Source organism: Enhydra lutris, unplaced genomic scaffold, assembly GCF_002288905.1.
Source record: "Enhydra lutris kenyoni isolate GAN:26980312 unplaced genomic scaffold, ASM228890v2 scaffoldscaffold100, whole genome shotgun sequence".
Taxonomy (NCBI): domain Eukaryota; kingdom Metazoa; phylum Chordata; class Mammalia; order Carnivora; family Mustelidae; genus Enhydra; species Enhydra lutris.
The window spans coordinates 287,830-301,927 of record NW_019154184.1 but is presented as its reverse complement, the minus strand read 5'-3'; the positions used below and the strand labels follow the sequence as shown (position 1 = coordinate 301,927).

Here is a 14,098-nt window from a genome sequence, read left to right as displayed (position 1 = left end):
AAAGATGGATGGTGGTGATAGTTACACAACATTATGAAGGTATTTAATACCACTGGAGTGTACACTAAAAATGGTTAAGATGGTAAATTTTATGTTATGTGTATTTTGCCCCAATAAAATATTGAAGAATAAAAAGAATAAAAAAAAGAATAAAAAAGACTGAGACTCATACTGTAAACCAGCTAATGATAGCTTAATAGTCACTGTCTGCCATCTTTCCCAAAGTGGTTTTCTGCCCTTTATATCTTTCTGTCTGGCAGATGTAAGGCCTATTGTCCATGTTCAGATCTCCTAGAATCAACTGTCAAACACTTGTTCCCAGATCATGCCAAATACATTACTTCCATTACCAAAATTTTCTTCCATCTAATCTATTTTACTTCCTGGCTCTACCAAGTGGCTAAACCACACCAAACTTTGCTCTATCTTTTCAATACTGTGCTTTACACAAATCTGTGCTGCTGGAAACCTTATCCAAGACCAGGTTTTAAGCTTTGTACTGCATCCCTCACCATAGCAAGCATGTCTGCATATAATGTCAATCTGTTCCTGGCCTCATATTGCTAAGAATCTGGATAATCTTACTGCATTAAATAGATTTTCAGAAATACGCCTGAAGAAGCCCTTCTAAAAGTGAAATCTGTATAGCAGTGTTACCAAAAGATGTTCACTAATTAAAGTTTCAGTGATTAAATATGATAAATTTTACATACTCTATTCCCATCTTGGATATTTTTGATGAACAAAAATAAATACAAGTCTCTGAGAAGCACTGCAGCAAAGAATACTATTTGACCACATTTAACCTAGTATTTGGCAAACACATTCAGACTCACAGCCATTTTTTTTTCCACCAAACACTTATCCCTTGGAACTCAGTTTGAGAGATGCCTGTTTCAAGTGTACCTCTGAGGTACCCCCAGGCTCCAGTTTTTAAATCCTCTCCAGTTCTCAGGTTCCAGTCAATGAATTTCATAAGTTAAAGATTCCTCACCCAGGATTCCAAGATGCTTATTTTCCTCCAGCTCCACTTTTTCCTGGAATGTCTCATCTTGGAAGGCTTCATATCGGACTTTCCAGTAAGTGCCCCCAATCCGACTGGAACTCTTCTGGAAGAATTTATCTGAGCCACTGGCATATATAAAAAAGCAAATTTTACATGATTTAATTGTGTATCAAATAGATCCCCATCTCATCCTCAGTATCATCAAGTTATAGATATTTAGGAAGAACCTCAGAGATCCTCCAGGTTAAATTCCACCCAATGAAGGTATCTCCTTTGATGGCACCACTAATAAGTAATACACAGAGTCTCAAGGATGTGGAGAAATTGTCAAGTCTCGAATTTTTCAAAAGTCAAGGGACTTAAAATTTCAGAGAAAGCAATCCCTCGTACTGTTGGATAGTTTTAATGGTTGGAGTTCTTTTTTATGGTAGGCTAAAATCTTTTATTGTAAATTTCAGACAATGGGACCAGTTCTGCTCTCTGAAGTTAAATAGCCTTACATCTGTCCTAATCGTCTTCAGATACTCAAGATCCTTTCTCGCCTTAATTAAAAAAAAAAAAAATATATATATATATATATATATATATATATATATATATATTTTCTTCATTTCAGGGCACCTGGGTGGGTCAGTCAATTAAGCAACCGACTTCAGTTCAGGTCATGATCTCAGGGTCCTTGGATTGAGTCTTCTGTTTAGCTCTGCACTCAGCAAGCGGTCAGCTCCTCCCTCTCCCTCTGTCCCTCCTCCTGCTTGTGCTTTCTTTCTCTGTCTCACTCAAATAAATAAATAAAATCTTTAAAAATATATTCTTCATTTCAAAATGAAAGCCTGCTAAATTAGCAAGCACAGTTGGGAGATTTCTAGAAGCTATGCTGAGACTCAAGTCCTTATTTGCTTATGGTTTCTTCAGATTCATCCTATTATTTCTTACTGGAAGAATAAATATGATGGGTTCCCTAGAATGTTCCTCCCTAAATTCTCCTAGTCTTTTACTAAGTACCTCTTCTGTAAAAGACCTGAAATCATTGATAGCCCAGTGAGTCAGTATAACTTAAGACCTAGTATCTGAATAGGGAACTAATCTTCTGCCTTATTTTGCCTACATCTGAGTAATGGATGAGGCAGGAAAATTTGGAGAAATTCCTCTAAAAGGATGAGAATGGAATGGCTACAGGGCAGGTTGCTCCTGCTCTTCCTGTATTTCTCTGAATGCTTTTTATACTCCTTTTTATATGCTTTTTATACTCTTATACTCAAATGCCTCCTTCAGATTATAGAAAAGAAAGGAAGGGGAAATGAGGTAAACAATGAGTAAAATAAAGGAGAGTTGGATACATGCCATTTCAACTCTTCTGGTTTCTTTTGGGTCTTATTTTCTTTTTTTTTTTTTTTTAAAGATTTTTTTTTTTTTTTATTTATTCATTTGACAGATAGAGATCACAAGTAGGTAGAGAGACAGGCAGAGAGAGAGGAGGAAGCAGGCTCCCCGCTGAGTAGAGAGCCCGATGCGGGGCTCGATCCCAGGACCCTGGGATCATGACCTGAGCCGAAGGCAGAGGCTTTAACCCACTGAGCCACCCAGGCGCCCCTGGGTCTTATTTTCTTAATGAAGCCTGGGATCATAGCAGAAGCTATCTCAAACTGTGCTTGAACCCTTTGCTGAGGATATGACATAAACCTACAGAAATTCAAGAGCACACTCTCCGGGGGACCACAAGAATTTGGCTAACAGTTGTTATACAAGTCCAAGCAGACAATGTTCGCAACCCCCAAGTGAAGTGAGAGATTTGAGAGGTAGTAATTAATAGGTGTTGGCCTGGGCCCAAGGGAGGGAGAGGAAGCTCACTGTCTCTTACCTGCCCGGTTCCCTCAAATTCTTCCCAGTACTCCCATCATGCCCCATTGGGCCATAGTTCCATAGAATCTCATGGGCCTCAATGAAGTACTGCCGAACTTTGCCTGTGAGTTGGTTCATAGGAGGGGTCGTGGAGCAAGATTTGACCTTGTAGAGTGCTTGCATGCCATCTGGAGGAGGAACAGCATGGCTGGCTCCATTCCACCCAACAGGTTTTGTAGCCAGATGACCCACCTTTTTCATTCTAATGTTTTTCCCTCCCACATTTCACTAGGCCACTTTCTCTCACTCCTCAAGAACCTAGCTAAGAGAAAGGGAGGCTATGTGGGAATTCAAGTACCTTTACCTGCTAACCACAACTGACTCATTTACCAGATCGTCATTCCTGCTTCTGCAAAAGGCTTACATTGTAGCAACATCAGCATTTGAACTCAGAACCCTTGAGTTCCAGTCTAATTGTTATCAATTTCTGTAGGACTTTTGGCCAGTCACTTCCTAGAGTTGAACTTTAACCCCTGTTTTGTAAATGAGAGAATAAGGATGTCTATCACACTGGACTGGTGGAAGCACCACATTTTAAAAAGGGGGAGTAAGAAAAAATAAAAGGAGTAAGTTACATGTAAAGTGGGAAGCTCCCAAAATAATGGAACATCTTCTATACACGGCGATGAAACTTCAGACTTGGGAATGTCAGGAAAATTTGAATTCTAAATAGTACCTCCAAATGTGGAAAAATGTACCTCAAGGCATAGGGATAATAGATGATACTGCCTTATATTTTCTTGGCAACTTATATAGGTCATTCAAGTATACTATTTGATGGGAGACATTTGAGTCTCACATCATCCCAAGGAAATTTGAAAGTTGCAAATTAGAAATTTGAGGTTTAAAAAAGGAGGAAAAAATAAGATCATTCTTTTGTTAAATATGTGCTACATGCCAAGCCTTGTGCCAGGTGCTTCATATATCCTTCAATCTTCATAACCATCATGTGAAACAGACTTTTAATGTCCCCTTTTGCAGATGAAGAAAGCAAAAGATCAGAGAAGTTAAATAACTTGCCCAAATTTAAACGGCTAGTCGGTGGTGAAACTGAGGCTTAATCTCCTATTTTTTAATGGCAAATTTAAATGCACATTTTCTTCTTTCAGAGAAGCTATATGAGTTACCAAAGTTAATTAAACCATTGGTAGAATGAAGATTTGAATTCAGGCTTATCTGGCAAACCCTAAGACCCATATTTGTTTCACTATTGTGCTGCATCCCTAACCTCCATCCGTATTCATTCATACCCCCTTACCCAGGTATCTTTAGGACCAAAGGAGAGCCCTGGATGATGGAGCATGGGTAAGTGGCCTCTGTTGGTCAAACCTACCACCACAGACTCATTATCCTGCTAGTCTATAACTCCTTACCTCCTTACCTTACCTCCTCTACTCAAATCTACTTTCATATATACATATTACTTTCCTGACACCTACCTAATTTATTGTATATCAAATAATTCTAGAAATTAAGAGCTAACAAGGGTCTTAGTGATTATTTAGACCAAAACCCTCATTTTACCGATGTGGCAAATGAGGCTTATACATGGGAAGGGACTTTTACAAAGTCATACAGTGAGTTTTTCAGAGAGCTGAGATAATAACTCAAACCTTCTAATCTCTTGCCTAGTGTTCTTTTCATTGTCTCATATATTCCGCCTCTCCACTGAGGCTCCTTGATGCACTATGCCATTACTTCAACAATTTTCACTCTCAAAACCAAACCTTCTACCCCTATTACTATTGGGTCCCAACTAGAGTGTCACTACTTGCCCACAAGACTCTACGATCTCCCAAAGAAGGCTTCATCTTCTTCAGTCTCTCCTTCCCTCCATTTAATTAGCAGCAAATACCTCCAGGTCTTAATTCCTAAGCATTCTGAGCAAAGAACAATTTAAAAATCTGCTTCTCCATCTCTATACCATCTTATGTTAGAGACGAGGGAGATAAAACCCAGAGAAATGTTCCTGAGGTCACCCTGCAAGTTAATGGCTGATCCAGGGGAAAATCTGGCTAGGTCCCCAAATTGCAATCTAATATTTCATCCTTTATGCCTAGCTGGCTCATCTAAGAGACCTGTCTTAATGGCTCTGGCTCCTGATGATCATTAATGCCATCTCCTTTCTATACTTCAAGGGTGAAATATGTTGGCTCTCACCTTGCAAGTGACTGTTCACTTGACAACTAATCAACCATGTGCCAGGTTCCTGAGGCACCATCTCAGCAGTCACAAAGGTGGCTGGAAAGATGTGAGCCACATCAGTGCGGTGGCCCCGGATGGTCAGTATCTGCCCGTGGAAGAAAGCTGTGTGAACATCTACTTCATTGCCCATGCCAAATAAGTGCCATGCCACACGCTTCTGTGAACACATGCTTAGATCTGGTAAGTTCCCAAAGACAAAGCCATTGATTGCTGCAAAGGGAAATCCAAAGAAAATATCAGAGTTAGGAGATGGGAGATTTGCCATCTGCCATCCATTCAGATGAATTTTTAAAAAAGCATACTGTACTGACTATATACCTTATTTAATTTAAAATCTCCTAAACAGCCTGGTAAAATAGGCAGATATCATTGATCTCAAGCAAAGAGTGAGACAACCAAGGCCCAGAGAAGTGAATTTACTTCTCTCCCAAGGCCACAGAGCTGTTAAGTAGTAGAACCAAGATTCCAACCCAGCAATATGAGGAAGCTTTCTAATGACTGGGGTTTGTTTTGCAAGTTATTCTTCCCTTCCAGGCCAATTTCCTTCTGAAATTTCCATGGGAGAAGTTTCAAGTTAGCTAATTACCATGGTTATCAAAGGTAATTTGTGTAAAACCCAAGAGAAATTGGAGCTGTTGAAACCATCCTTTACATCTTCCCTCTGAGTTTTCACCTTCCTTTGGGATTGCCTGGCTTTGAGACCATCTCTGGCACCAAAGGGACATAAATTTCTTTCTTAATTAAACAAAAATAAATCAATTTGTTTGTACTACTAAAATCAGTTATCTACCCATGCCTCAGGGCTTTTGTGTCTTTAGTTTGTTTTAAATTTAATTGCAGTAAACAACTTCCTTACAGCCAACAATTTCCCCCCCAAAAGTGGGTAATTCTCCCAACCTTTATAGGACAAAGAAATACTAACTTTATCAGGGAGCAACCTTCAGCCTGAGAGACTGGGAATAAAGTACATGACTTTGAAATCAATAACCTAGGCAAGATACCTAATGGCAAGAGCACCTGTCTGCAGTCGGACAGATCAGTGTTGGAATTTTAACTGTGCACTTTTTTTTTTTTTTTCTGTTCTGTAACCCTGGAGCCTCAATTTCCTCATAGGAAAAACAAGGAAAAGTTACCTAGTACTCTCAGTTCCTGTGAGGGCTAAAAACAGGGAAGAGGTACCTACTACTTTTAGTTCTCATGAAGTATATGGAAGTACCCACCAAATGCTAGGCCCAGTGTAAACCTTCCATCAGTCTTTACTGTCATGGTGTGGCCACCCTCTCCCAGCTCACCATGCATCCTATTGCTTTCCTGAAAGGCTGCATCTTCTTTGTCTACTGAGGTAGGATCTGAGCAGTAAGTGACAATGTTCTCATCAATATGCCAGCTAAGGTTCTCATCTACCACACTGAAGAACAGGAAGAAATCATTATCCACATCCTTCCGCTGTGGAGGGGAATTCTCATCTAGAGTACCTAGAGTAAGTAAGAAATGTGTTTTTGAGAACCTTCTCTCCTTAGTACCAGCAACCTTCAAGGGGTACTCATAAAAGTAAATAGGAAGATGGGGCCTTAGGAGTCTTTTGTCAACAGAAAAGCAGATAAGGCTTTCTGCCCCTAATTCCTATTTCCCCAGTTAAACACAATTCAGTTGAGCCTAGGACTTGAAGATTGGATGTATAGGACCTATAATAATTCCCACCCACCATACCTGCCTGTATCTTCAACCCAGGGACTTAATCTAACCATTCTCCTACAACACCCAGGTCTTCCAGGTCTGACAATACTTAAACATACCATGTGTCCAACGAAGTCCCCCAGTACTCCCCCAATCCTGATGGCTACACTTTTGATCCTAACCATACTTAAACTCCTATCACACACTTTGTTTCCGTGATTTGACTCCCATAATTACTACCTCAAGGTTTTAAAATGAAATTGAGAAACTATTAAAATGTTTAAAAGGTAATGAAATAGGGAAAATAGTGGAAAAAATTTAGCAGGGTTTATTCCTGCTAATAAACAAGGGCACTGAATTAACACCCCTTCAGGTTGCTGTTTAGTATGTAAGTGATTCAGCTACATCACTGTTTCCTGTAGATATCCCACACTGCATCTCAACAGATCCCTGTGAGGCCTGTACCTCTTTTACATGTGATAAGGGGTCCAATGAGGCCAGTTGCAATGTCTCGTGGAGCATCTACATGAGAATGGTAGATCCAGGTGAGGCATGCTGGGTCAGCATCAGTGGGTGCATGGCCTTCTGGAATGGTCCAGTTGTAAATGTGGCTGCCTCCCGGAGGAACAGAGTCATCAGCTTTTAGCCGACCAGAGGAGCCATCTGGGTATAAAGAGCCTAGAAAATGAAATTGCACATGCCCAGTCTCAGGATGAGTGAGAGGGAGCCTGGCATATATAGAAGCCAAGAGAGGGCTGACATATGGGACAGTGTTCCTCACAACCTGAGGTAATATCCAGCTGAAGAATCCCAGACCTCACATCAACAATGGGTAGAAAGGTAACAACCATTGGAAAAGGAGCCATGGCCATGGAAAGTGCTTCACAGCCTGATCCAGTAGTATCCTAGTATAAAACCAGTGGCACAGAAGTGAGAAAGAAAACAGAATTCCCCCCCCTTCAAGCACTCACTTTGGAAAACAGAAAGCAATTACAGAATTTCAATCTTTTTAAAAGATTATATATAGATATCTATCTATCTAGATAGATAGATATCTATATATAGATAATGTTCAGTTAGCCACATTAGTTTTTGATGTAGTGTTCAATGATTCATTAGTTATGTATAATACCCAGTGCACATCACAACACGAGCCATCCTTAATATCCATCACCCTGTAATCTAAAGCCAAATTAAGTTCCTCTTAACATTAAAAATAGAACTACTCTATGATCCAGCAATTACACCACTGGGTATTTACCCCCCAAAATACAAAATACTAATTAGGAAGGGTACAAACACCCCTATGTTTATAACAACATTATTTACAATAGCCAAATTATGGAAGCAAGCTAAGTGTCTATCCATTGATGAACGGATAAGGGTGTGGTGTATATATATGCAATGGAATATTATTTAGTCATGCAAAAGAATGAAATCTTGCCATTTGCAATGACGTGAGTGGAGCTAGAGAGTATTATGCTAAGCAAAATAAGTCAGTCAGAGAAAGAAAAATACCATATAATTTCACTTACATGTAGAATTTAAGAAATAAATCAAATGAGCAAAGGGGAAAAAAGAGACAAACCAAGAAATAGCTATAAACCTCTTAGCTATAGGGAACAAATTGATGATTACCAGAGGGGAGGTGGGTAGGGAGATGGGTGAAATAGGTGATAAAAATTGAGGAGGGCACTTGTGATGAGCACCAGTTGAGGTATGGAATTGTTGAATCACTGTATTGTATATCTGAAACTAATACAACACTGTACGTTAACTGTAGTAGAATTTAAATTAAAAAAAATGAAGCCAACTTAATGATCAGTTGGTCCACTTACCCTTTTTATGGAGGAGAAAACAGGAAAAGTAACTTGTCCAAGGCTATACAGGAATTAGTGGGCCGGTCAAAACCTGGATTCCCTTTATACTTTAGTCACTCACTGTTGTGTCATTATTATAGGCCACTGGGTGGGAGATACAGATTAGTAAACTGCTCTTAAGAAAAAGAAATGGACCTTTCAGAAGAGCATGATACTGGAATAGTGTCCCTTTATATTCACAGCACACTCTCTTCTTTCCAAAGAAGAGCCAATTATTTTATGGAAATGTCATTCAAGTAACTCTTCGTGATAAAAGGCAGATTGAATCTCCATATACCTAATGAAAAATATGAGGCCCAGAGAGGGGAAGTGGCTTGTCCAGAATCACAACATATGGACAGCAGAAGTGATAACATTAGTTATCAGTTTTTCTGGGAATGTCCCTGCCACCTCAGATCAATAAAGAGAAAACAGTCTATTTTCATTCCTAGCTCCTCTCTCTTAAATGTTAGTAAAAGAAATGCAGTATCTATTGTGAACGGGAGAAAGAAAGGGTGGTCTGATTTACCTTCTGAGTCCTTTTCATAGAAAACACCATGGGGGTGTATGGTGTAGGGGCGAGAGGCAAAATTCTTCAGGTGGATAAGGATGACATCTCCCACCTCAGCCTGCAACACTGGTCCCAAAAAACCCAACCAAGCTGGCTGGACCATTTCATCCATGTATGAGCCATCTCTGTATTCCTTGTAAATGGTTTTCTTGTAACTGCTCCCTATCCGGTTCTTGTCAGATTTTAGGAAGCTGGAAGCTACTCTGGGAAGGAAGAAGAGAAAGACTCAGAATTTTGCCACCATCTTCAAACCTCTGGAGAGTTCTTTTAAAAGCTGACCACAAATGACGATTTTTTGTTTAAAGCAAAACAAGAGAAAATGAGATTGTACTGATCAAAACACAGAAGGTTAGAGTCTAACTTTTAGACAATGGGAAGCATTAAATTAAGGCATATAAAATTGGGGCACCTGGGTGGCTTAGTCGGTTAAGTGTCTGCCTTTGGCTTGGGTCGTGATCCCAGGGTCCTGAGATTGACCCTTGCATTGGGCTCCCTGCTCAGTGGGGAGTCTGCTTTTCCCTCTCCCTCTGCTCCTCCCCCTGCTTGTTCTCTCTCTCTCTCTCTCTCTCTCTCGCTGTGTGTCTTTCTATCTCAAATAAATAAACAAAATATTGTAAAAAAAAAACATAAAATGCTAATATTTGACCACTTTTAACTTCCAAAAAAAGCAATTTCACACAGTTCAACCTAATATATAGTAATGGGGAGACAATCAAATATGGACTGACTCTTTCTAAGTGATCAAATCCCAATCTATATGGCCTGAACTTGCATCATCTTGCTATATATGTGAGATCTTATAGTATAGTTGTTAAGGTCACAAATGCTAGAGCTGGGATGACTTGATTAAATGCCCATATTGTAACTTTCAAATCTGTGGGAATTTGAACCAGTTACTTAACTACTTTATGCACAATTTCCCCATCTGTAAAATGGACATAATCATAATACCAAGTTCAGACACTTGATAATTATGACTAAAAAAATTAAAATATATAAAGAACTTAGGACAGTGCCTGAAAAATAGTAAAAGCTTAATAGATGTTAACTATTATTTCAAAATATTGGGAATAGGGAGGGGGAGGAGCAAGATGGCAGAGGAGTAGGAGACTTAAATTTTGTCTGGTCTCAGAAATTCAGTTAGATAGTTATCAAACCATTCTGAACACCTACAAATTCAATGGGAGATCAAAGAAAAGAACAGAAGCAATTCTATGAACAGGAAAGCATCCGCTTTCTGGAAGGAAGGACCTGTGGAGATGTGAATCTGAGGCGATATACTGAATGATAGACCATTGTTGGGGAGGGGCCGGCTCCTGGCAAATGGTAAATCAGCAGAGCACAAAATCAGAACTTTTAGAAGTCAGTTCCACTGAGGGACATTGCTCCACAGGCTAATCAGGGGGTGAAGCCCTCGCTGGGACAGTTGGTCTCAGGGTCTGCAGGGTCACAGAAAGACCAGGGGTGCCTGAGTATGGCAAACACCCAAGTTTTGGAGTGGGGAAGCCAGCTGCAGAGATGGAGCTGAGGAGTGGGCTCTCAGCTCAGGATTACCTTAAACCATGATATGAGGCACATTCAGACCACTACTCTTCAAGAAGGGACCCCACAAGTGGCAGATCCAGGGAGACCCCACTCCCTTCCTCCACCAGGAGGAGCAGTGCAAGAGCGCACTGCAGGAATCTGCTGGGATTGGAGATTCCAAATGGGACCATGTGCCAGAGATAGAAACACTTTGTCACAGGCTGGCTGACCACAGAGTGTGGCGAGATACAAGAACCGGGATACAAGAGTGATTGTTTTTCCCTGAGGATGCACTGAGGAGTAGGACCTTGAGCTCTTGGCTCCTCTGGGTCAGAGATTGGGAGGCTGCCATCTTCATTCTTGTCCTCCAAAGTTATACAGAAAGCATTCAGGGAACAAAATCTACTGAGAGCAAACCCGAGCAGATTGTTTAGCCTGGCCCCTGGCAAGGGAAGTGCAATTCCACGTTGGGCAAAACTATTTGACAGTCACTGCAATGCCCCCCCCCCATAATATCAGCAAAAACATCCAGCTAAGACCAAATTTACTGATCAATGAGAACTGCAAAACACCAGTGGTAGGGGAATACAGTTACATAGAATTTATGTGTCCCCCCCATAATTCTTTTGTCTTTCAAAGCTAAATTTTTAAAATTTTCCTTATTTTTTCCTTTTTCTATTTTTTCCTCATTCCTATTTTAACCATTTTATCATATCAATGCCCTTTAAAAACATTTTTTAATCTTCATTTTTATAGTCATATTCTATCCCTTCATTGTATTTAACCTTATTTTTATATACATGTAAGATTTTCTCTCTTTAAAATTTTGGGATACAGTTTCTTCCAACAGACAAAATATACCCGAAATCTAGCATATGGCTTTGTTCTAATGTCCAGCCTAATCACATTCTCATTTTAGGCATTCAGGCAGAGAGAGAGGAGGAAGCACGCTGAGGAGGAAGCTCCCACTGAGGAGAAAGCCTGATGTGGGGCTCAATCCCAGGACCCTGGAATCATGACCTGAGCTGAAGGCAGAGGCTTTAACCCACTGAGCTATCCAGGCACCCCGACATTCTCATTTTTTTAAATCAACCAAATTCTTATCAATTCCTTTTCAAAAATCTTTTTTTTTAAATTTTCATCTTTTGCATCATAGTCTACCCTTTCATCAAGTTTACACATACATACATATGTGTATGTACGCATATATGTTTACCCTCACACACATATATGTATACATATAAATATATATAAAATTTTCCTTCTTTAAAATTATGGGAGGCAGTTTCTTCTAACAGATCAAAATTAGCCAAAAATCAAGTGTGTGGCTCTGTTCTATTAACCAGCCTACTCATATTTTTTTTTTTTACTTTCTTCTTTCCCCAGTTTTGGGTCCCTTCTGATTTGGTAAATGTATATTTTTCTGAGGTTGTTGTTGTTACCCTTTTAGCACTTTGCTCTCTCATTCATCTATTCTTCTCTGGACAAAATAACAAGGCAGGAAAACTCACCCAAAACAAAACAAAACAAAACAAAACAAAAAAACCAAGAGGCAGTACCGACAGCAGGGGACCTAATAGATACAGATATTGGTAAGATGTCAGAACTAGAGTCCAGAATGATGATTATAAAGATGCTATCTGGGCTTGAAAATAGCATAGACTATTCAAGGGAATCCCATTCTGGAAAAATAAAAGCGATTTTGGGAGAAATAAAAGAAAAAAAAATACAACCAAGTAGAAATCAAAAAAGCTATTAATGAGGTGCAATAAAAAACTGAGGCTCCTACTGCTAGGATAAATGAGGCAGAAGAGAGAATTAGTGATAGAGAATACCAAATGATGGAGAATAAGGAAGCTGAGAAAAACAGAGTGAAACAACTACTAGATCAGGAAGGGATAAATTGAGAGATAAGTGATACCATAAGAGTAAAAACAATATTAGAATAATTGGGATCCCAGAAGAAGAAGAAGAAGAAAGGGCGGGTGGGGAAAGAAGGTATATTGATGAAATTATAGTAGAGAATTTCCCTAACTTGGGGAAGGAAACAAGCATCAAAATCCGGGAGGCACAGTGAGCCCCCTCAAAATCAATAAACATAGGTCAACACTTCGTCATCAAATAGTAAAGCTTACAAGTCTCAGAGACAAAGAGAAAATCCTGAAAGCACCTCGGGAAAAGAGACCTATAAACTACAAAGGTAGAAATATTAGATTGACAGCAGACCTATCCACAGACACCTGGCAGGCCAGAAAGGATTGGCATGATATATTCAGAGCGCCAAACAAGAAAAATGTTGAGTCAAGAATACTATATCCAGCTAGGCTGTCATTGAAAATAGAAGGAGAGGTAAAAAGCTTCCAGGCCAAACAAAATCTAAAAGAATTTGCCAACACCAAACCAGCTTTACAGGAAATATTGAAGGGGATCCTCTAAGCAAAGAGAGAGCCTAAAAGTAACAGACCAGAAAGGAACAGAGACAGTATACAGTAACAGTCACCTTACTGGCAATATAGTGTCACTAAATTCATATCTTTCAATAGTTACCCTGAATGTAAATGGGCTAAATGTCCCAATCAAAAGACACAAGGTATCAGAATGGATTAAAACAAAACAAAACAAAACAAAACAAGACAAGACCCATCCATATGCTGTCTACAAGAAACTCATTTTAGACCCAAAGACACCTCCAGATTTAAAGTGAGGGGATGGAAAACAATATACCATGCTAATGGACATCAAAAGAAACTTGAGGTGGCAATCCTTATATCAGACAAACGAGATTTTTAAACCAAAGACTATACTAAGAGATGAGGAAGGACATTATATCATACCTAAAGGGTCTGCCCGACAAGAAGATCTAACAATTTTAAATATTTATGTCATTAACATGGGAGGAGCCAATTATATAAACCAATTAATAACAAAATCAAAGTAACACATTGACAATAATACAACAATAGTAGGAGACATTAACACCCCCTCACTGAAATGGACATATCATTCAAGCAAAATATCAACAAGGAAATAAAGGCTTTATATGATACACTGGTCCAGATGGACATCACAGATATATTCAGAACATTCCATCCCAAAACAACAGAATACACGTTCTTCTCTAGTGCACATGGAACATTCTGCAGAAGAGAGTACATCCTGGGTCACAAATCAGGTCTCAACTGGTACCAAAAAGACTGGGATCATTCCCTGCATATTTTTGGACCACAGTGCTTTGAAACTAGAACTCAACCACAAGAGGAAAGTTGGAAAGAACTCAATAACATGGAGGCTAAAGGGCATCCTACTGAAGAATGCATGGGTCAACCAGGAAATTAAAGAAGAATTGAAAAAAAT

At 39.5% G+C, this 14,098-nt stretch overlaps 1 protein-coding gene across 1 annotated transcript; it reads right to left on the bottom strand.

Moving 5' to 3' along the window:
• Positions 1 to 962: 962 nt before the first annotated feature.
• Positions 963 to 9,997, bottom strand: LOC111139327 (hephaestin-like). Its single transcript, XM_022491592.1, has 7 exons — positions 9,993 to 9,997; positions 9,179 to 9,423; positions 7,256 to 7,468; positions 6,406 to 6,588; positions 5,069 to 5,323; positions 2,868 to 3,036; positions 963 to 1,131 (listed from the first exon to the last, which is right to left on the bottom strand). Exons 1-7 carry the CDS (start codon positions 9,995 to 9,997, stop codon positions 963 to 965), a joined length of 1,239 nt encoding a protein of 412 aa, XP_022347300.1.
• Positions 9,998 to 14,098: the final 4,101 nt, after the last annotated feature.